The 22,773-nt window shown below is 41.8% G+C and overlaps 1 protein-coding gene across 4 annotated transcripts in view; it reads left to right on the forward strand.

Annotated features, from left to right (window-relative positions):
- The window catches only part of LOC308408656 (mitogen-activated protein kinase kinase kinase kinase 4), a 63,187-nt gene that overhangs the window by 16,221 nt on the left and 24,193 nt on the right, over positions 1–22,773 (forward strand). For 3 of the 4 annotated variants that reach the window (XM_080901022.1, XM_080901024.1, XM_080901025.1), the window contains exons 6-15: positions 907–997; positions 1,190–1,320; positions 3,083–3,137; positions 3,299–3,377; positions 4,585–4,757; positions 7,734–7,806; positions 8,217–8,343; positions 8,590–8,706; positions 8,972–9,103; positions 13,010–13,075. In XM_080901022.1, coding sequence (XP_080757148.1) covers positions 907–997; positions 1,190–1,320; positions 3,083–3,137; positions 3,299–3,377; positions 4,585–4,757; positions 7,734–7,806; positions 8,217–8,343; positions 8,590–8,706; positions 8,972–9,103; positions 13,010–13,075 — 1,044 coding nt within the window. The remainder of the gene's footprint in view (positions 1–906; positions 998–1,189; positions 1,321–3,082; positions 3,138–3,298; positions 3,378–4,584; positions 4,758–7,733; positions 7,807–8,216; positions 8,344–8,589; positions 8,707–8,971; positions 9,104–13,009; positions 13,076–22,773) is intronic. The other variant, XM_080901023.1, reaches the window with a different exon arrangement.

Genomic DNA, 22,773 nt, shown 5'->3' on the forward strand with positions numbered 1-22,773 from the left:
GCGGTGCTGTTTTAGTGTTGGTTAAAAAAACGCAGGTAGTAACTTGTTTGTGGATGTAAGCGTGGTTCAGTGTCTGGTGTTGTAAAGAAACACGATGGCTGCTTTTAGTGATTCTTTGCCAAAACATCAAAGAGCAGCCAAACTGACACTGATACTTCCTCATGTTCAGGGATTTATTCTCTCGTATGTTTCCCACTGTGACTCGGGGGGATTTCTTCTTTTAGTTATATACTTAAAAGGCCAGTTTAAAGCACATCTCTGTAAAATGTTATGGTTATCATTATGAGAGATCACGAGGTCCTGAGAAAGGCTCCGGGATGTTTGCTTCGCTTTCTGTGCTGGTGTTTGTGGCTCAGAGACATACACAGTAACATATCAGCTTATATCAGCCCCCGGTGTCCTTGATGTTGCCGTTATCTGCAACAAAAATGAAACGGAGCTCATTTTTTTTATTTTGTTGTTTTTGTAGTTGTAAAAAAACTTGAGAGACAAAGGGCTCTGGACTGTCGCCAGAGTTTTCTCCACTGCTGTCAGCCATGCTGTCTCCCCATTGTTTTAACATCACAACACACGCACGCACAAATACACACAGAAACCATGGTGAAGTCATTGTCTGAAATAAGACTTACTTCCTGTTTATTTAACCCACTTTGAAGAAGCGAGAATGCAAATACACACACTAAAACTGTGCTTGAGTTACTCGGCCACTCAGTAACTGCCTAAAGTAAGGATGTCTACTGATGGACTTGAAGCTAAAAGCTAAATCCTGCTCTCCGTTCAGTAATCCTTCAGACACGTGATCTAAATGCTCTCCGAGGGCAGCGTTTGCCCCTTCGTATTTATAGCGGCGGTCATCTGACCGTGTGTGCACGGGAGTGTTTATATGTATTCATATTTGTCTTCCAGGGCCTTTCCCATCTTCACTCCCACCATGTGATTCACCGAGACATTAAGGGACAAAATGTTTTGCTCACAGAGAATGCCGAAGTCAAACTGGGTATGACACACTGACACATGCGCTGTGGTTCCTCAAGCAGACGTAACCCCTGGGAGAACAACAGAACAATCACACAGTCATATTCAAACACATAAATCTCACGACCACAAAGACGCTTCTGAAAGTAGCAACAGTTGTGGCTGTTTTTCACACATGAAACCTTTATTTTTTTTAATTTTATTTTTTTTGCAGTTGACTTTGGCGTGTCAGCCCAGCTCGATAAGACGATCGGTCGGAGGAACACCTTCATCGGTACTCCTTATTGGATGGCCCCGGAGGTCATTGCCTGTGATGAGAACCCTGAGGCTACATATGACTACAGGGTACCTAATTTCAAAGACACAGCCTTGTTTCATTTTTGTTTTTTAAGTGAGAATTAAGGCAGTTCCCAGCTGCTTAAGGTGGTTTATTTGTTATCTAACATGGTGCAGACTATGCTGTGGACAAAGTGGAAGTGGCTATATTTTAATATTGAAGTTATTCAACCACACATACATGGAAATGACTGATAAAGATGAACTACTTTACACTTTTACAGTTTCAGTCATCTCACAGCTCATGAAATCCAGATGCAGGGAAAGCAGCATTTGTGTAACTGTGGTTGTTTTGTACTGTAATGCTGAGGCATTATGCTGAGTGTGGGTCACCAACCACAAGTCATATCTGTTGTGCCACACGCATGTGAGACACACAACCAAGATTCAAACATCTGCTCTTATTATTGCTTTTGCTTCGAGCTCAGTTTAGTTTCACTTGGTTTCCAGAACTCATTGCAGTGTTTCACTCTAGTTTTTATTAGTTTCAGTCTTAGTTACTAAAATGTTTTTGGATTTATCCATTTATGATTGAGGAAGTTCAAAATAGGTAATACAAAATAAACACAAAGCTTCCTGTTATGTAGACACTGCAGCCATGAAAACCCTCCTGAGTTGACAAATTTGACCAGCGTGACGAAGAGCAAGTCTGCAGACGTTTCCTGTGTGTTGTCTGTTTTAGTTATTTTTGAAAGTGCGCAATATTATTTTTTCTTCTTGTTTAGAAGTTTTAGATGTGAGTTTATGTTTCATCAACTCTATTACCTTTTACGTGAGGGTGTCAGTAAAGCACTTTAAGCTGTTTGTTGCTGTGTAAGGCAAAACTCACTTGGAGGTCACAGGTTTGCTTTAGTCCTTTTAGCTGAAACAACGTTGTGTTGACAGCCAGGATCAGTTTCTTCTTCAACATCGTTGAGGGGATAAAAAGTCCAGTCGTCGCCTTCAGTTTGACTGGCTGCTGAGGAACACGTGGTTCTGGATGTTATTGCTACTTCACTGCCTTCCTCATGTTTTCCAGCTGACACTGTTGAACCATGTTAGTCTGCCATGGCTGTGTTTGGTCCTGACAGCCTGACACTTTTAATTATTGTTCTGAAACACAGAAAAAATCATTCTTAGTCAGACTTTATCTTGTGTTTTCATCTGTAATGTCTGTCACTAACCAACACGTGTCGATTCGCAATATTGAGCCAGTTCAACACATATCACCACACGCAAGAAGTTCATTGTCTGTGAGATGGCTTGCAAATCGCGTCGACCATGATTTAATTCCAGCGACGCCAACTTCTGTGACGTAAAGTCGTGTAGCGCTCGCTTCTCCTGCCTGTCAGATGTGGGCTGAGAAACAGCCCCGGTCTCATAGCAGCACTCAGAAATAAGTCTGCATAAACATATATTCAACAGACAGCTTCCATAAATATAAGAAATTCACCAGAGTGACAACATCTTTCAAACACAGTCCAAAATCTTTTTGCTGTGTTCTTTTTTTTATGATGCAAACCTCATCCAAAATCTTCACGATAAAGTTCGAGTTTACTGAGTGACTGATTCATTTTATCGTATTTCGCAGAAACAACCTGAGACTGTTTTTGAAGAAATTTTATATTAATCAGATCTCACACCCACGATCTGTGAACTCTGGAGACTGTTTCTGTGATTCCCAGACCTCGATGCACTACACCGCTTTTACTAATTACATACAGTCATTTTAAAATGGTATCCAAGGTTATTAGCTACAATATAACCTTTAACCCGCCTGTCTTGTTTTTAGAGTGACCTCTGGTCTTTAGGCATCACGGCCCTAGAGATGGCAGAAGGAGCCCCCCGTAAGTTAAAAACACATCTACACACATGCACATGACTAACTGATATGCTGAAGTGTTTTACACTACATCGTATGTATTTCCCTTCTCATTTGTTCATTTATTTTTATTTTTATTTTTTCCACATCTGTGACTCTGCTGCTCTCGGCCTGTGCCCTCCATAGCTCTGTGTGACATGCATCCAATGAGAGCGCTGTTTCTGATTCCTCGAAACCCTCCACCAAAACTTAAGTCAAAGAAATGGTAAGCCCTAAACACAAACACACACACACACACACACACACACACACACACACACACACACGCAGCAGGATTTCTCTTCTAAAAACAGGGCCTCTGAGGGGTCTTTGTTGTGGGTTTCATGCATCTGATAAAAGATCTTCCAGCACTCTCGTCTTGAGAAGAAAAGGTTGAAAGTAATGGGCATGTCTAGATATATCAAGATAAAGTTTTTTTCTTGTTTTTTTTTGTTTTTTTTTTTTTAAAGAAGTCCAGTCATCCAGATTAAAAACCCACTGGTGTGTGTGTGTTCTGGATTGAATCCTATTTAGGGTTTGATTATCAGCCTCTTTCCTTTCTCTCTCCATATTTTCTGTGGATAATTGATAGGCACTTGTTGAACTCATGGTGGAACTGTCATGCTGTCTTTCATTCAGTATTAATGTCATCTGAAAAACGCTTTCTATTGGTGCTTTTAATAGCGTCAATGATTTGGGGTGAACTGCTTTCCCATTTCACTCCAGGCCCCCTTGAGGCAGAAAAATAAAGCAGCCCCACATTTTCCTTCCCAGTTTTCTATGACTTTACACACGGCGCATGTCACTGATTGTAGAGTGCTTCTGTAGGTAGATATCATCGTAAAAGTTGGACTCGTTATTTTGGATTTGCTTTTCCTCGGTAGAGTAGCGCTGGGAGAGGCGATTCTAGCTTTTATACTGTGGGTGAGTGGAAATACTTATTTAAGAATTATGTGGAGTGTTATGCAGTTCAGTGAATTGAATATTTATTTAATGTTGTCTTCTCTTCTGATTTGTTGAGTTTTATGGTTGGAACTACAATTTGTTGCTGGTTTTAACCCTACAAAAGCATTTTTATCATATTTGCTACATGAGTTTCTGAGACCTCCATCTCCTCAACATAATCAATACTTGCCTAAAAAACCTTAAAGTCTTGTTTGTTTTTTGTCTAAAATTAACATTGTTGCTAACAAAAAGTTGCCAAAAGCGCCGAATGTATCAAATGTGATACAAAAAATATATCATCAACAACATGATATAGCAAAAAAAAAAGTGGATTTTAAAAAATGAGTCTTTAAATTAGTGATTCGGTTTAGAGAATTTAGTGTATTCACAGAAATGTGGAGGAGGTTAAGTGATACTTTGTTACGTTAGTGTGTCTGTTGTTAAACCTGCTTGTAATGCTTTCACATTTGTCTGTATTTTGTCTGCAGGTCGAAGCGTTTCTTGTCGTTCGTTGATAGTTGCCTGATCAAGAACCATCTACATCGACCCACCACAGATGTCCTACTGAGACACGCCTTCATCAAAGACCTGGCTAACGAGAGACAAGTTCGCATCATGCTTAAAGATCATCTGGACCGAACCAGGAAGAAGCGAGAGAAAGGTCAGGGCAAATAAAGGCAGTAAATTTAAACCATAAACAAGCTATTGGCTGTTTTCCTGCTGTCTGTATACAGGGTGGTTTACAGTGACAGAAGCTAGGGCTATTTTTCTGCTCATAGGCTGCTTCACATTTTCCAAAGTCATCCAGCGAGCCAGATCAGAGTCTTTGCTGGACCACTTGTGTCCCCTGGGCCTTGGGTTTGACACCACTTCTCTGCAGGGTTCACAGTTTAATTCCACGTAAAACAAAGGCTGTCATATCTGCACTACGCTGTTAGAATCTGAAAATCCTTTCAGGTGTGTCTAAGTGTCAGGGGTTTTTCAAAGTAAAATGTCAGGTTGAATTTATCACCATGTTTTAAAAATTGACGGTATCTTCTGGCTTTGAGCCCAGCCGTGGTGGATAACGCCGCACACTTGAGCTGAGAGTGGACCAGCTGCTCTCACGGCAGCAGCAGCTGTTTCGCTCAGGCTGCTCAGACAAACACAGCATTTTGCCTCATTTCTTGCCTGCTGTTTATGGAAATGATTCATTTGGTTGCCATTTGGTACTTTTGCATATATTCTGCTTTGTTGTATCTTCATTCATTTTGTCAAAGCTTATGAAAACATATTCTGATGCTAACAGCGCCGGCGAGGCAGACGAGGAGAGCGCAGCAGCGGGAGAATGTTAGGTCAGGCCGAAGGGAAGTCTCGGGCTGACCTTTGCTTTCCTTTTTCTGCTGCATTCTTTTATAACAATGTCTCGCTCACAAAGATGGACGAACGAAGCGAGGACGAAGGGAACAAAAGGCATAGAAACAGACAAAAGAACAACAAATTAGGAATGTGTAACACGAGGAAGCAAGCTGTGAGACGTATAGTGTGAACGTAATTTATCCTCCGCTTACTCTGGATGAGCTGCATGTGCTGAATCACTGATGCCAAAATGTGCAGTCAGACAGTGAGAAAAACAGTCAGGACGGAGATATTTATGACTCTCTTTGCTTTGTTCTCATGTCAGTATTCAGACAGTGTAAGTAATCCTCATAATGTCTATTAGCTTTATTTTTCTTCATTTGCAAAAGTGAGAGAGAGAGACGCTGAGGGGAAGTAAGGAGGAAACGAATCACCATCTGGTTCTAATCTTCTGTTGGCTTATAACAACACTCTAATGACTGGTAGGCTTTCTGCTGTATGCGCTGTGTGTATGCAGTGTGTATAAGGCCATATTTGTGATTTAGTGTGTGTTTCTGTTCCCCTGTGCCCCTCCACAGTAATGAAATGTTGGTAGTGTTACTGTGAAGAGAAAAAACTTTGCAAGTTCTGCAAGAAAGGGGAAAAAAAAGAAAATCAGTGCGTCCGGATGTGATGCAAAAACGGATGTGTCATTCATCATACCCAAGAGTGTAGTTTGGACAAAGATGTCTGTGTTTTGGAAGATGAGTCACTCCAAAAAGAAATGATTAAAGTCCCACTTTTCAGTCAGGAAAAACTAGGCCGTCCCCTCCAGTCCTTCCCGTGTCTTTCAGCTCCTTTGGAGCCCTTCAAGCATGACATCACCACCATATAAAATATGCTTTTGCCCTGTTTGTTAACGAAAGTCTTCTTTTCTGCTTCGAACAAATCCACCTGTGTTGCGTTGCCTTTTTGGCTTCTTAATGGCAACATATGGTGTGTCAAGTTGATGTTCAACTCACCCCAAGCTCCTATCACACCATATGGTGGCCAAATGTTGTTATAGGAAGCTGACTGGACCCATCTTCATGTACCCCCTTGGAAGAGTGATTGATTTTAGTGCAGTGTTCATGAAGGCGGTCCTGGTTAAAAATGACACTGGGATAGTAGCATTTTTAAACATTTCCTACCTGTGCTAACACATGCTTGCATGCATTGTGTTGCCGTGTGTCCCTTGATAAAAGGTGTATGTGGAAACGAGAGACACCTTTTAGATGGGGAAGCACTGCTGTCCTGAAATCTACTACAGCATAAAACTCTGCTCCTTTAGGCTTCCATAAAGGAAGCCTCTTTCATTTTTTGCTGAATAACTTTGCCCACACTAGACTTTTGTGTGGCTTTGATAATGACAAAATTGCTACTGGCAGCAGACGATGAAGGGGGAAGAGGGTAGGGCATGGAGGAAATTTTAATGAAATAGCGGCTTGCTCACAAAGCCAGAAACACAGATGAGAATTCCCACCGCGGTGCTGACACATCAGAATCGTTCACCCAAGACACCATCCGTGAGCGCATCGCATTTCTAACGCGTCAATTTACAGTAGAGCGTGCAGTGCAGCGTGTGGATGGTGCGACTCGTCAGAGAGTCTTCACTTTCTCTGCATCTGGGGCCAGATGCATGAAGGCCTGGTGACTGACGTCATACAGTGGCTGTTTGTGCATCAAGTTATTTGAAATGTCAGTGAAAGGAAAGACAAAGAAGAAGCAAAAGTGAAAGAAATGCACTCGCTCGAAGTAGAGAAAAGAAACTGTTTTATTTTGGAGTTTCAGTTCTGGAATAATAAAAAGAATAATCTGTAGAAAAAGAGAACGAGAGCATTGGTGCTGCAAGGCAAAAAGGAGAAATGGTGTAACCACTCACAGCACAAAAGGGCAGATTATTACTACAGCAATTTATTTAAGCACCTACAATTACCAAAGAGAAGAAAAAGTTTCACGAGGTTCAGTACCCATTAAATTATGTGCCAGATGACTTAAACTGGAGATATTCATACAGATGTGCGTCTGTGCGCTTCTGTAAACAGGACAAAATGTTCTGTGATATCAGCTGTTTGCCTAAAGGTGAGATTGTGTCTCAGCTTATTTTTCATCGGCATCATTTTGGGTTTGACTCTGAAAAAGTGTGAAGTATCAGGACCAGTGTCCATGTGGGAAAAGGAGTACGTGTATTTAAATATCACCATGTTGGGTGCTGCATAGTAACTTTTTACTGTATCCACTCCTCCTCGCTTTCTCTTCTCTCTCCTTTTTACTCTCTCAGAGGGCCCAGAGTATGAATACAGTGGCAGTGAGGAAGAGGATGATGAGGTCACAGAAGAGGAAGGAGAACCCAGGTAAAGCTTTGTCACGCCAGGCAAAATATTATTCACCAGAAATTAAAGCAGGACTCAGTTACTACATGATCCTTTGTGAAGTAATAATCACACTAAGCAACAAGCTGTCAAGCACACATCATGCGTCTGCCATATAAACATATAAATGATTTTTTTAATTGTTATTAGGTCTTAAGTGATCATTGCTACTGAATCACTACAGGTTATGTTTTATTATAAGTCCACAGACAGATGTTGCTGTCCCTGGATGTCAAATAGCAGATGGTGCCGTGCACAGAGCTCACTCACTCCTAGAGTGAGATTAATGTGTGTGTTTTTGTTGCAGTGACCACTTTCCCTTCGTCCTCACGTTAACTCGAGCACGTCACTCGCACTTGACTTAATGCCGCTCATGTGTCTCTCTCCATCAGCTCCATAGTCAATGTTCCCGGCGAATGGACGCTGAGGCGGGAGTTTCTTCGACTGCAGACAGAAGATCACGAAGGCGGCAGAGACGTAGGGCGCGGAGGAGGTGGTGGAGGTCAGCGGGGACAACAGGTAGTTTGTTTTGTTCTGTGCAGTTTTGTCTACATGCATATAAATTTTAGTAAGATGCAGAGAATTACATGTGATACATTTATTATGAGCAGCAGGTTATTTTACTGAACTATTTCACATTTAGCAGTTAGCTTTCAGTATCGTGTCAGGGTTAGACAGCACTCCGCTCAACGGTGGATGAAGTCAAACATGAATCGGTTTTCTTAGTTGCATTTTAAGTGTGGTCATGTTGTATTTGACATCCAGGCGTTGCAGCAGCACAGGCAGCAGCTGGAAGAACAGGAGCGATACAAGCAGCAGATCCTGGCTGACAGACAGAGGAGGATCCAGCAGCAGCAAGAGCAACGGCAAAAGTTAGAGGATGTAAGTGCTGTTATTTACAGTGGTTTCCATAGGATTCACTCCGCATTGACACATTAATAATAAAATATTAAGAGCGAATATAATATTTTATTGTGTGTGCTTAACTTCCTCTTTCACCTTCCTCATATCGAGTCTTTAAACTGCGACCGTTGTGACTTTATGTAGTTTTACTGCAGGGAACAATGTCAGCATAAAGCCTTAATGTTTGTTTAATACTTACATTTGTTAGGTTGATTAACACAGTTCCCTTTGTTGTTGCCTGCAGCAGAGGCGACAGCTGACAGACTGTGCCTTTCAGTGGGGAGAGCTGCAGGAGGTCTTCCTTGGGGAGGAGTCTGAGCTCCACGACAGCAGGATCTTAGTGGATGAGGGAAACAAGAGGAGCGACAGGAGACAGGTGCAGATGAACTTTTGACTTGGTAGCAGTTGGAGGATCTTTTTATACATGCATACTGAGTCCACTGTAGGTGTAGTGGTGAATTTCCAAAGCTTAGGTTTTACAGCAGTGTTATGATAACCTTACAGGAGACCTGTTACGTTTATTTGCAACTTTATCTGAAGCGAGCCCTTTTTGTCACGTCCTGAGCTCAAGATGGTTCAGTTCTCTCTATGCGCAGATAATATTAGCAAAGCTAATATGGTAGATAACCACAACTTAATGAAACTGCTTAATATATTTATCTTAAACAGTTACCATTGTTGTTGGTGCTTTCCAAAAAAGCTTGTTTGGTTTGTTAATATGATGTCGCTTGAGGAGAGGACAAAAGCTGAACTGCGTGAAGGTGGACAGTGATTGGTTTAAAAACATCAGATGTAAGCACTGATTCTTAGCTGACCAAACAGCTGTTGGATGAGCTGTAACATGTGTCCCAGGCTCTCCCACCGTGTTCATGTCTTTACCACCTTCTTCACCTGACAAGTTTTCCACCTGTGATGGTTTCCCAGGGTTTCAGATGAGTTTTAAAAAAAATGATCAGAAGCATCAAGCAGACACACAGCAACTTTGTCACTTTGTTTCTATCATATTCACGTGCTCGGTTGTTTAATTAATTAAAAAAAAGCTCCCGAGGGGAAGATCAGGCTCCATAGCTGCTTAATGCTCCGCTGTGTTCGTCACCTGGCTGCTAACTTTGTCTGCTGCCTGGTGCTGGATAAGTAGTCTACAGTGCATTAAACAGAGCCTTTTTTGCCAAAAACAGCTGCCTACTGAGATGGAAATGATGCTGATGAGGACTGTCGGGATGGAACAAAAGTGAAGATGTGCATAGTGATAAGTTACTTCTTGCTGAAATGTCTTCCCAGTAGGCTGACTGCTGCATGTCCTTACTAACCCCTGTGTTTGAGACATAAAAGCCAACACAACAGCTGAACGTGTATATGTGAGTGATAGGAGTGATAGGCCCCTGAGAGTCTGACCTGGGTACCAAAACTGCTCTGACCTCCAACAGCTAATCCCTAAAACATCTCATGTCTTTAGATTATAGTTTGAGCAAAGTTATATAATGTCTGTGAAGTAGCTGTCAGAGGAGTTACTTTGTGACAGGTGACTGAAACACTGTGTGTGTGTGTGTGTGCGTGTGTGCGCGCGCATGTGCTATCTACATTTGGTTCAAGCTTCAGAAAATAAAGCTGTGATGATGATGATGTGCACGGCACTGATAGCGGGTGCACCTGTCAGGCTTTGTCACTTGGGTGATAAAAACACACCTTCAATGTAACAGAGTGATGAAGGACCTGGTGTAGTCTTCTCAGTTTTTGAGGACTTAACTGGTGCAGGTTAAGAATAAAGTAAAAGAGGAGGTCTGTATTTGGACATTTTTTCACATTTCACTGTACCGCTGAAAGTTTTCTGAATTATTTGGAGTTTGAATAAGTTTTTTTTCCCCATCAAGACTGTTTCCCCCCCCACAAAGCTACAACATGAATATGTTTTACTTCATTAAAACTCCGTTTATTGCATCACAGAAACCTGAGACCATGAGAATGACCTTTTCTGTGAGGCAGTGTTACAAAGTAACTATAGCTATGTGTGTGTCTGTATGCACACATTTAACAAAGTATGCTGAGACGGTGAACTGTCTGTATCAGTTTCAATCATTTTGAGCAAAGACACAAAGACACTCTTTTTACTGTTTTAGAAATTCATTTTTTACTCATTAATTTTGACACATGCTTAATGAATCTATTCCATACACCAGTGGGTTTCAATAGGTTTATATTAACACTGCAGAGCAGGTTAGTGACTGGGGATTCTTCTTGTTGAAGATGCTGTATTTAAATGCTATTAATATCTGTCTTATTTTAGTGTGTGTGTGTGTGTGTGTGTGTGTGTGTGTGTGTGTGTGTGTGTGTGTGTGTGTGTGTGTGTGTGTGTGTGTGTGTGTGTGTGTGTGTGTGTGTGTGTGTGTGTGTGTGTGTGTGTGTGTGTGTGTGTGTGTGTGTGTCAGGGAGGTATCTGTACGTGTTAGTCTGATTACCAAAAAGTCATTAAGGTCAGCATGTGTAATGGATCTATCTGATGCTTCATTAACTTTCACTGTATGTGTGTTTAATTATGCGACAGGTTCAGTGAGCACATGATGTGATCTTGTATTATGTCAGATGAATAACACGTCTGCTGCTCCCAATCATCGCACACATCGATTGATTTAGCAAGTATTGCGTGATGTAGTTCAGTTCACTGTCAGCGGCTTCAGACTGTAGAGGTCGCCTCTCCAACTGGAAAGGGAATACTCATTACACAACCTTACTTTTTACAAATCTAAATGATTTGTAGCAAGTAAGGTCTGATTTCCCTTTAAAGAGTTGCAATGTGACATTTCTTACAGTAGTGGTCAGGATGGGTTCCAGTTCTCACTGGATTAGTGGTGACGGTCACTTAAAAGGAGCTACAGCTGCAGCATGGCTCTGCTTTAATCGTGATGTCATGCTTTGAATCCTCCTGTATCGTCACAAAAACTTGGCATAGTTGTTTTTGGCCTTTTTTAACTTTTATTGACAGATACAGTGAAGAAATGACTGGAAAGCAGAGGGAGAGAGAGACAGGAGAAGGCATACGGCAAAGGGCTGTGGGCCGGACGCGTATGCCATGTGGTCGCCTGCTCAACACACTGAGCTAAACTGGGCCAGTGTGTTTGACTGGATTTTAAATCATCGTTCTGACTGGCACACATTTTCATGGCTTAAACCTGAGTATAAAATGGTTTTCTGGCAAAATGCAGAACAAATCAGCACAATATCCTTTATTTCTATTGATTGGTGACTTTCATCTAATACCACCAGAAGGTCATAAACCACACGGTCCAGATGACACATGTGAACAATACATCGAGTCGGTCACTTGAAGCTGGTTATAAAAGTGATTCGGTGCACACGCAGTTTTATCTTCTATCACTTTTACAGCAGTAAGCTTGTCTGTAGGCTGCTACAAAACTGTGTTGGTGCCTAAAACTAAAATTATCTTTCTATCGTTTGAACAGGAGAGGATTTTATTGTGCAAATTACCAGTAACTTACCAGTTTAAATCAGATTAAGGTTTAAAATGTGCGTGACTGTGGTTGTGACCAGTTTGAGTGACAGCTGCGAGCTGTCTCTGAGGGTTCACCTCAGAACTGAACCTCGTGTTTGTGGTTTTAGTTGCTTTGGAGGACTTTTAACACATCCTTTCAATCTAAATACAAACTCATATGTAATGTCACTGTGGCTTTGTTCTTGTTTTCCTGTTGTCACGTGTATCACTGTAGAGTTCAGTGTAGCATGATTCCTGTCTCAGGTGTAATTGTTAGTGCTTCCTTGTTAACAAAGCTGTAATTAGTTTGTAGACTCAAGGCCTCGGTTCTCACCCTGCAACAGTTTTGTCCTTGCGCGTCCTCACAGTGGCACCATCGATTGCTCGCAGATGAGGTGAGCTTCACCTTGGATCACTGCTCAGAGGGCGCTTACGTTTGTCCTGCAGACATTTGATTTGTAATCAGGTTAAGCTGCCGTTTCAGCTTAAACCCTGTTGAGTGTGACCCTTCACATCAAAGCCCAGTGAACACAATTTGAAGCCAATGGTGCAATCACTGAAAATATTTACATAGATTAGATTTGATTAACCAGTGTAAATGCAATGCTACTTAGTTTTTTCTCTTTTTTCAGAGAAATTCAAATGAGGTTATAATGAAATATTTAAAGTTGAGTGTGGCGGCTAAAAGCTTCGTGCCATCTTGCACACTCTGAATATTTTAGTTCCCACCTCCTCAAAACCTCAGAACATCTTAATTAAAGTGTGTGTGTGTGTGTGTGTGTGTGTCCTGAACAGGATCAGGCAGGCAGACAGTGGAGTGCCGATGTGTCAGTGAGGCCTCTGGACTCTGTGGCGGAGCAGGTAACAATCCTTCACTTCATATTTGTTCATATATTTGCTTGTTTACCTGTCACTCACATACGAGTGACAGCAGGTGAATTTTCTCTTGAAATATTCCAAATGTGAGCCGATCCTTCATGTGGTCGATGAAAGCAAACAGCGTGGGAGTGTCCAGACTGCACCTCGTGTCTCTTTTTCTCTTGCTTTCTTTCACCATCTCTGTATGTTCTTATGAATGTGTTGCATGTTGTTAGATGTGTTATAAACCTGGATTCTCTTTTATTTTTAACACTTCATGAACAGCATCAGTGTAAACTGTTAACTTCTCTTATTTCTTATAGTTACAGCTTTTTTTTTTTTCTTGTAGCCTGACAGTAAAATTGAAACTATTCAAAGACTTGTATTTGTTTAAATCTTTCTTAAGTAGAAATTTTCTGACATGTGAGGTGAGAAAAAATGTGTTGCTGACAAGAGAATAAGGTTTAACCCAAAGACTGAAATGCAGACAGAGAGACAGCAGCTGGCTGTTGTTTGCGTCTCGGGTGGATGGAAGATGAAAAGATGTGCGAGTGAAGGCAGATGAAGAGTCAGAGGTGAAGCAGGTGGTGGTAATTGATCATCTGCGTTTCATGTTTGAAGTGAAGTTTACGGAGGGTGACAGACCTGTTTGTTCTGGTGAAGTTTATTATTTAAAGTTCTCAGTCAGACATTAGAGGTTTGTAATTTTCAGTGTGAGACTACTGCAGGAATGCAGAGAAGTCTCTGAGGAATCACTGACTTACACTTTACTGTACCGATAGCATCAGTTCTCAGTTTAAAGCCAAACCTTATCACAGCTTGGCATCTCTTTTTGTTTTAAAAGGCTTTCCTCTCCATCTCTCTCTCCACTGATCCCAGCACGCCTCCTATCCTCAGTTGGGTCCTCCTTCCATCCATCCCTCTGCTCGCAGCATGGGATCTCTTTCGCTTCCAGCAGCTCTCTTTTAACTTGTCTTGGGATGATACTATCTAACCTCAGTAGATGTTTCAACATAAAAATTTGCAAAACATGGTTATATTTCTAATGCTCATACTCTTCATCTCCTTCTTTAGTTCTAAAGACGCACATCTCTGTATTGTTATGATTTTGTGGTGTGATTAGACTTCTTAATTTGTACTCCACCGCCTGCACTGACTGTTAAATGGTAAATGGCCTGTATTTGTATAGCGCTTTTACTAGTCCCCCCTAGGGACCCCAAAGCGCTTTACACACCCAGTCATCCACCCATTCACACACACATTCACACACTGGTGGAGGCAAGCTACAGTTGTAGCCACAGCTGCCCTGGGGCAGACTGACAGAATAATTACATTATACATGATCTTTTCTGATGTGAGAAGTACACATGTATTGTGTGTTTGAGTCGATCATTTTTCCTTCTTCAACAGTTCAGTCTGGTTTGGTGTTCGGTGACTTTTTAGACTACAAACAGAATATCAGACCTTACCATGACACTGAGTCAGGAAAGACTGCGTTTCGAGTGATCGTGGAGTCGGGTGTGGGTGAGATGGTTAGGTTGGCGAGGCAAGAGTGGACAAACTGTGCTTGTGGGCAGGCAGATAGAAACGCAGACTGGTGGTGGAGGCAGAGTGAGAGCAGGCAGGTGAAGGCTGCTTTTGTGCTGCAGGAGGGTGGAGGCTGAGCTGGGCACACGAGAGAAGTGAAGAGCTGACAGTCAACTGAGTATAAGAGACTAGAAGCACTAAGGTGACTAAAGTGGGCAGCTACTAAGTTAAGTTAATTGCAGTTTTGAGCCCCAAATGTTCATCTGAGTGAAGAAATCTGATTATTTATTTATTATTTTATTTTATTTAGAAAGAGGGGCAATACATATTAATGAACATTTTAACAAATGTAAATATGCCAGATTATAGCCTTGGGCTAATTTCCATCTGCAGACCCTCTGACAGGTTGGTGTTAAACACAAGTTAGTAAAAACATACAGAGACAATATTTACAGATCATGTGACAAGGACAAAAACAGTGATCACATTATACTAGAACAAACAATGACAAGAAGAGTGGACAACAGAGGACAGTATAGATTTCGATAACGGAAACACATCAATTATATTGCACAAACCCCAGTAATAATAATAATAATTAAAGCTGCAAGCAGCGTTATGAGGGCCCGAGCACCCCCGGCGCGTCGAGCCACGCCCAACACCTAAAACCAGCACGTCCGATTGATGTCACATTGATGGAATTCATGCATTTAACCACCAGCTAACATTTCAACTCATTCATTCATGATTAGCTAGTCGTTCCACTAGGTGGCACTCTAACCATTATGTACAAATGGCATAACAAACATTTCCGAACTCGAGTCTCATTATGCCTGCGACCTTTGGGTGAGATTGGACATTGTGTTTTTGAGTAACAGCAGATTACTGCGTTTTGGCGAGTGATTGAGAGTCTACGTGCCGCCATAACCACCCCGTTTCCCTGAACGTAAAAAGCTTCGCAATTTAACAACACAAAGGTCTTTGGATTCCACACACTGAAGAATAGTGCAATCTGATGAAATCCCTTGGAGGAGTTCGTCAAAGAACGAAGCCTGAAAAGAGGGGAAAATGTTGCCAAAATTGCACATTAATTTTAAAATGGCTGACTTCCTGTTGGATTTGGGATATTGCTCCAAGAGACTTTTTTGTACATCTTGATATCTCCTATAAGCTTACCAGGTTTCAGACTCATACATAAAACACAGAGCAGGGGCTGTGATTTTGAAATTTTGTAGGGGGCGCTGTGGAGCCATTTTGGGATATTCAATGAAAATGATCACATAATAACAAAGCCTTAACCACATTGGGGGTGTGCGCCAAATTTCAAGACTTTTTAAACTTTCCAAGCCCCTCAAAAGCCACTTCATCTTTCATGGTGAACCGCGTTGCCACCAGGGTGCGGCGTTCAGTTTAAAGTCACAATTTTTGCACTGAAGCATCACAAGGGACTGATGGTGATATTCACCGCTTTTGAGGTGGCCACGATGAACCTGTGAAAATCAGTACAACAAAATTAAAGCCATGACATTTCCTGTTCCCACTAGGTGGCGCTGTCCGTATTCCCGACAATGGGCACATCAATCTGTTCAGGGCGGGTCTGACATCATGCCTGTAAAGTCTGGTACTGATCAGACTGGATTTCATTGAGTTATACTAATTTGTTTCTTCATGGCGTGACATCAAAGTTCGCCATGCTGCTGGGGTCACACCCTTTTGCGAAAAGTCACAGTTTTCACTGTAACCCAAGACCAACTCCTTAAGGCTTTTCTGGAGAAATTTGAGGCTGCAGATGTCACCCATCACTATACTGTACCCCAAAGTGTAAAACATGACATTTCCTGTTCCCACTAGGTGGCGCTGTCCTTGAGGTCAAATATGGCAGTTGAAATATGTTTAGGGCTGGAGCCTTATCATATGTGTTCACTTTGGTCAAGGTCAGAAAATGTATGACAAAATGAGAGGCAATAAGATTTTCATGGCGAGTCATCGAAATTCGCCATGGCGCCACGGTCTCACCGTATTGTGAAAACTCAAAAGCTCCGCAATTTAACATGGCACAAGGGTGTAGTTGACACTGTCCAAATTTGAAGTTTATAGGACCAAATCCCAAGGAGGAGTTCGTTAAAGTACAAGGCATGGAAATGGCAAAATTAGAGCCAAAATGTCACCTTCTCTTCCAAATGGCGGACTTCCTGTTGGGTTTGCGTCAATGGGCCCACAGACTTTTTTGTTCGTCTTGGCATGATACACATGTGTGCCAAATTTCATACATGTAGCTCAAACGATGTGGTCGTAGGGCTGCATTTAACAAGGCATAGGTGGCGCTGTAGAGCCATTTCCCAGTGCTCATATGTAAAACCATTAAAATACAAAATTTTTCACCAGACCTGGCATGTGTGCAAAATTTCATGAGTTTTTGAGCATGTTTAGGCCCTCAAAAAGGCCCTTGTTTGGGGTGAATAATAATAATAATAATAATTAAAGCTGCAAGCAGCGTTATGAGGGCCCTCGCACCCCCGGCGCGTCGAGCCACGCCCAACACCTAAAACCAGCACGTCCGATCTGATGTCACATTGATGGAATTCATGCATTTAACCACCAGCTAACATTTCAACTCATTCATTCATGATTAGTTAGTCGTTCCACTAGGTGGCGCTCTAACCATTATGTACAAATGGCATAACAAACACTTCCGAGCTCGAGTCTAATCACACCTGAGACGTTTGGGAGAGATTGGACTTTGTGTTTTTGAGTGACAGCAGATTACTGCTTTTTGGCGAGTGATTCAAACTAAGTGCCGCCATAACCACCCCGTTTCCCTGGACGTAAAAAGCTTCGCAATTTAACATCACAAAGGTCTTTAGATTCCACACACTGGAGAATGGTTCAATATGATGAAATCCCTTGGAGGAGTTCGTCAAAGTATGAAGCCTGAAAAGAGGGGAAAATGTTGCCAAAATTGCACATTAATTTTAAAATGGCTGACTTCCTGTTGGATTTGGGATATTGCTCCAAGAGACTTTTTTGTACATCTTGATATCTCCTATAAGCCTACCAGGTTTCAGATTCATACATAAAACACAGAGCAGGGGCTGATATTTTGAAATATTGTAGGGGGCGCTGTGGAGCCATTTTGCGCTATTCAATGAAAGTGATGACATGACAACAAAGTCTTCATCACATTGGAGGCGTGGGCCAAATTTCAAGCCTCTATAAACTTTCCAAGCCCCTCAAAAGCCACTTCATCTTTCATGGTGGACCGCGTTGCCACCAGGGTGCGCCGTTCAGTTTAAAGTCACAATTTCTGCACTGAAGCATCATGAGGGACTGATGGTGATATTCACCGCTTTTGAGGTGGCCACGATGAACCTGTGAAAATCAGAACAACAAAATTAAAGCCATGACATTTCCTGTTGCCACTAGGTGGCGCTGTCCGTATTTCCGACAATGGGCACATCAATCTGTTCAGGGCGGGTCTGACATCATGCCTGTAAAGTCTGGTACTGATCAGACTGGATTTCATTGAGTTATACTAATTTGTTTCTTCATGGCGTGACATCAAAGTTCGCCATGCTGCTGGGTCACACCCTTTGGCGAAAACTCACAGTTTTCACTGTAACCCAAGACCAACTCCTTAAGGCTTTCCTGGAGAAATTTGAGGCTGCAGATGTCACCCATCACTATACTGTACCCCAAAGTGTAAAACATGACATTTCCTGTTCCCACTAGGTGGCGCTGTCCCTGGTGTCAAATATGGCAGTTGAAATATGTTCAGGGGTGGAGCCTTATCATATGTGTGCTCTTTGGTCCAGATCGGAACATGTATGACAAAATGAGAGGCAATAAGATTTTCATGGCGAGTCATCGAAATTCGCCATGGCGCCACGGCCTCATAGTATTGTGAAAACTCAAAAGCTCCGCAATTTAACATGGCACAAGGGTGTAGTTGACACTGTCCAAATTTGAAGGTTATGAAATGAAACCCCAAGGAGGAGTTCGCAAAAGTTCGAGGCATGGAAACGGTAAAATCAGAGCCAAAATGTCACATTCAATCCAAAATGGCGGACTTCCTGTTGGGTTTAGGACATTGCCATAATAGACTTTTTTGTTCGACTCTGAACGTTATATAGGTGTACCGACTTTCAAACATGTAGGTGATACCCATACCGGGGGCTCGCATTTTTCATTTTTCTAGGTGGCGCTACTGAGCTAATTTTCCCTGGCCATGTCTGAGAACATTAAAATACGTAAATTTTCACCAGACCTGACGCGTGTGCAAAATTTCATGAGTTTTCGAGCATGTTTAGGTCCTCAAAAGGCCGATTCATTTGCCGAAATAATAATAATAATAATAATAATAAACGGAGCAATTACAATAGGGCCTTCGCACTGTCAGTGCTCGGGCCCTAATTAAAGCTGCAAGCAGCGTTATGAGGGCCCTCGCACCCCCGGCGCGTCGAGCCACGCCCAACACCTAAAACCAGCACGTCCGATCTGATGTCACATTGATGGAATTCATGCATTTAACCACCAGCTAACATTTCAACTCATTCATTCATGATTAGTTAGTCGTTCCACTAGGTGGCGCTCTAACCATTATGTACAAATGGCATAACAAACATTTCCGAGCTCGAGTCTCATCACACCTGAGACGTTTGGGAGAGATTGGACATTGTGTTTTTGAGTGACAGCAGATTACTGCTTTTTGGCGAGTGATTCAAACTCTAAGTGCCGCCATAACCACCCCGTTTCCCTGGACGTAAAAAGCTTCGCAATTTAACATCACAAAGGTCTTTAGATTCCACACACTGGAGATTGGTTCAATATGATGAAATCCCTTGGAGGAGTTCGTCAAAGAACGGTGCCTGGAAAGAGGGGAAAATGTCACAAAAATTACACATTAATTTTAAAATGGCTGACTTCCTGTTAGATTTGGGATATTGCTCCAAGAGACTTTTTTGTACATCTTGATATCTCCTATAAGCTTACCAGGTTTCAGACTCATACATAAAACACAGAGCTGGGGCTGATGTTTTGAAATTTTGTAGGGGGCGCTGTGGAGCCATTTTGCGCTATTCAATGAAAATGATCACATAACAACAAAGCCTTAAGCACAATGGAGGTGTGCGCCAAATTTCAAGCCTCTATAAACTTTCCAAGCCCCTCAAAAGCCACTTCATTTTTCACGGTGAACAGCGTTGCCACCAGGGTGCGCCGTTCAGTTTAAAGTCACAATTTTTGCACTAAAGCATCATCAAGGACTGATGGTGATATTCACCGCTTTTGAGGTGGCCACTATGAACCTGTGAAAATCAGTACAACAAAGTGTAAGACATGACATTTCCTGTTCCCACTAGGTGGCGCTCTTCATATTCCTGACAATGGGCACATCAATCTGTTCAGGGCGGGTGTGACATCATGCCTGTAAAGTCTGGTACTAATCAGACTGGATTTCATGGAGTTATACTAATTTGTTTCTTCATGGCAAGATATCAAAGTTCGCCATGCTGCTGAGGTCACACCCTTTCGTGAAAAGCCACAGTTTTCACTGTACCCCAAGACCAACTCCTTAAGGCTTTCCTGGAGAAATTTGAGGCTGCAGATGTCACCCATCACTATACTGTACCCCAAAGTGTAAAACATGACATTTCCTGTTCCCACTAGGTGGCGCTGTCCTTGATGTCAAATATGGCAGTTGAAATATGTTCAGGGGTGGAGCCTTATCATATGTGTTCACTTTGGTCAAGGTCAGAAAATGTATGACAAAATGAGAGGCAATAAGATTTTCATGGCGAGTCATCGAAATTCGCCGTGGCGCCACGGCCTCATGGTATTGTGAAAACTCAAAAGCTCCGCAATTTAACATGGCACAAGGGTGTAGTTGGCACTGACCAAATATGAAGGTTATGAAATCAAACCCCAAGGAGGAGTTCGTTAAAGTTCGAGGCATGGAAACGGTAAAATCAGAGCCAAAATGTCACCTTCAATCCAAAATGGCGGACTTCCTGTTGGGTTTAGGACATTGCCATAATAGACTTTTTTGTTCGACTCTGAACGTTATATAGGTGTACCGACTTTCAAATGTGTAGGTCATACCCATACCGGGGGCTCGCGTTTTTCATTTTTCTAGGTGGCGCTACTGAGCTAATTTTCCCTGGCCATGTCTGGGAACATTAAAATACGTAAATTTTCACCAGACCTGACGCGTGTGCAAAATTTCATGAGTTTTCGAGCATGTTTAGGCCCTCAAACGGCCAATTCATTTGCCGAAATAATAATAATAATAATAATAATAAACAGAGCAATTACAATAGGGCCTTCGCACTGTCAGTGCTCGGGCCCTAATAATAATAATAATAATAATAATAAGAAACGGAGCAGATACAATAGGGCCTTCGCACTGTCAGTGCTCGGGCCCTAATAATGGATTGGATTTATATAGCGCTTTTCAAGGCACCCAAAGCGCTTTACAATGCCACTATTCATTCACTCTCACATTCATACACTGGTGGAGGCAAGCTACAGTTGTAGCCACAGCTGCCCTGGGGCAGTATTGCACATGCGCTGACTGTCCTGATACAGACCCTGTGCACGAGAAAATGCTTCCTGTTCCTGTTAAAACTTCCTGTTTTAAGACCGGACGTAGGGTTGTACATTTCCGGTAGCTTTACTTTGAGGTCAATCGCTACTGTGAAGATGGATTCCTAAATTATGCCCAAAATTGCGTAAAGTTACAAAGAGCAGAGGTGGGAACACTCACCACTGCTGTGTCATAAAAAAATCAAATGATCAATTTTGACGTTTGAAGAGTGCAGATCAATTGGTTGTTTACATCACTCAACACGAGCAGAACTGCATTACTGCATGCAGAAGACACCTCGTCCACATCTCTGTATAGTGACAGTTCTTATGATTGAAACTGGGAAATGTTCAGCATTCAAACTACAGGTGAACATTAGTCAAAGGTTTTCCCATTATGTCGATATGCACAGGGCAGCAGCAGAGTATGGCAGTCTGAGTTTTACTCATTTCCATCACTGTAACAGAACACATGGATTTCCTCTGTTGTCTGTTTTGGTTCTATTTTCTCTGTTCAGATGTTTATCTTGATTGAGGTTTATGTTTTAGCTGGAAGAAAAACAAGCTCTGGTTTGAGATTATATATAGATCTGAAATTAGTGATAGTGATTCTCTATTTTGTCTCCGTCTCACAGTGTTGGACAGCAGACGGTGTGTTTGTAATGTTTCTGTGTGTAGGCCTTGTGTTCAGGCGCAGTTTAGTTAAACAGGATTAGGAAACTATGCTGTGCATTCTGACTGCGGCTTCCATGTTGTTTCCTCATTCTCAAGAAAACTGCATTAAAGTGATTTAAAGCAGTTTTCCCTCGATGGCAGCAAATACCTGAGCTGCTGTAGTTGTTGTCTTAAGCACAGACTGGACGTCGTTGTTAAATTGTTCTCACAAATCCTGAAGCGATTTTTTTTTTAACCTACTTACTTTCCCCGTGTTTCTGTTCTCTAATAAACCACTATAACAGTTCATGCTTTAATATGTCATATTTATTGTCATGTGACTAATGTGACTCTGGCCAAATCAGACCATAAAGCAGAGCGTGCAGTTTTAACAGATCTGATACTGTGTGCTGAAGGCTGATCTGCTTTAAATATTGCCAGGATACATAAATTCATCCATGTTTTTGTAAAAAAAAATATAATTTTAAATCATGTTCTGGACAATATAAAATTCCTGTTGGATGTGTTTAAGAAATGAATACATTTATAGTTAAATACTGATGTGCAGACGACACCATTGGCTGATTTATTTACAGCTTCATTCCTGTCAGTGTTTGCTGTTTAATGAATGTTTCCCCTGTTTGTTGCTTTACCAGTTTGTGTTGTTGAAACTAGCTTAATAGGCCAGTGTGTGTTATATTTCTGTGTTATATCTGTGGGCTGAGCCTGGGAGTGTCCTTTTCATTGGGGATGCACAGCTAACATTTAACACAAATGACCTTTGTTACCCTCATAGTCGGCATATAGTTATATACTGTATTTGATACAGATGTACAGAGTTAGTTGTACATGAGTTGGAGTGGACCAAACCACGTAGCACTGGTTAGGACAAATTTGGTGCCATATAAAATGGGGTGTCAGCACTAGATTGCTAAAATAAA

The sequence above is a fragment of the Rhamphochromis sp. 'chilingali' genome (genome assembly GCF_963969265.1).
Source record: "Rhamphochromis sp. 'chilingali' genome assembly, chromosome: 13".
NCBI classification, from domain to species: Eukaryota; Metazoa; Chordata; class Actinopteri; order Cichliformes; family Cichlidae; genus Rhamphochromis; species Rhamphochromis sp. 'chilingali'.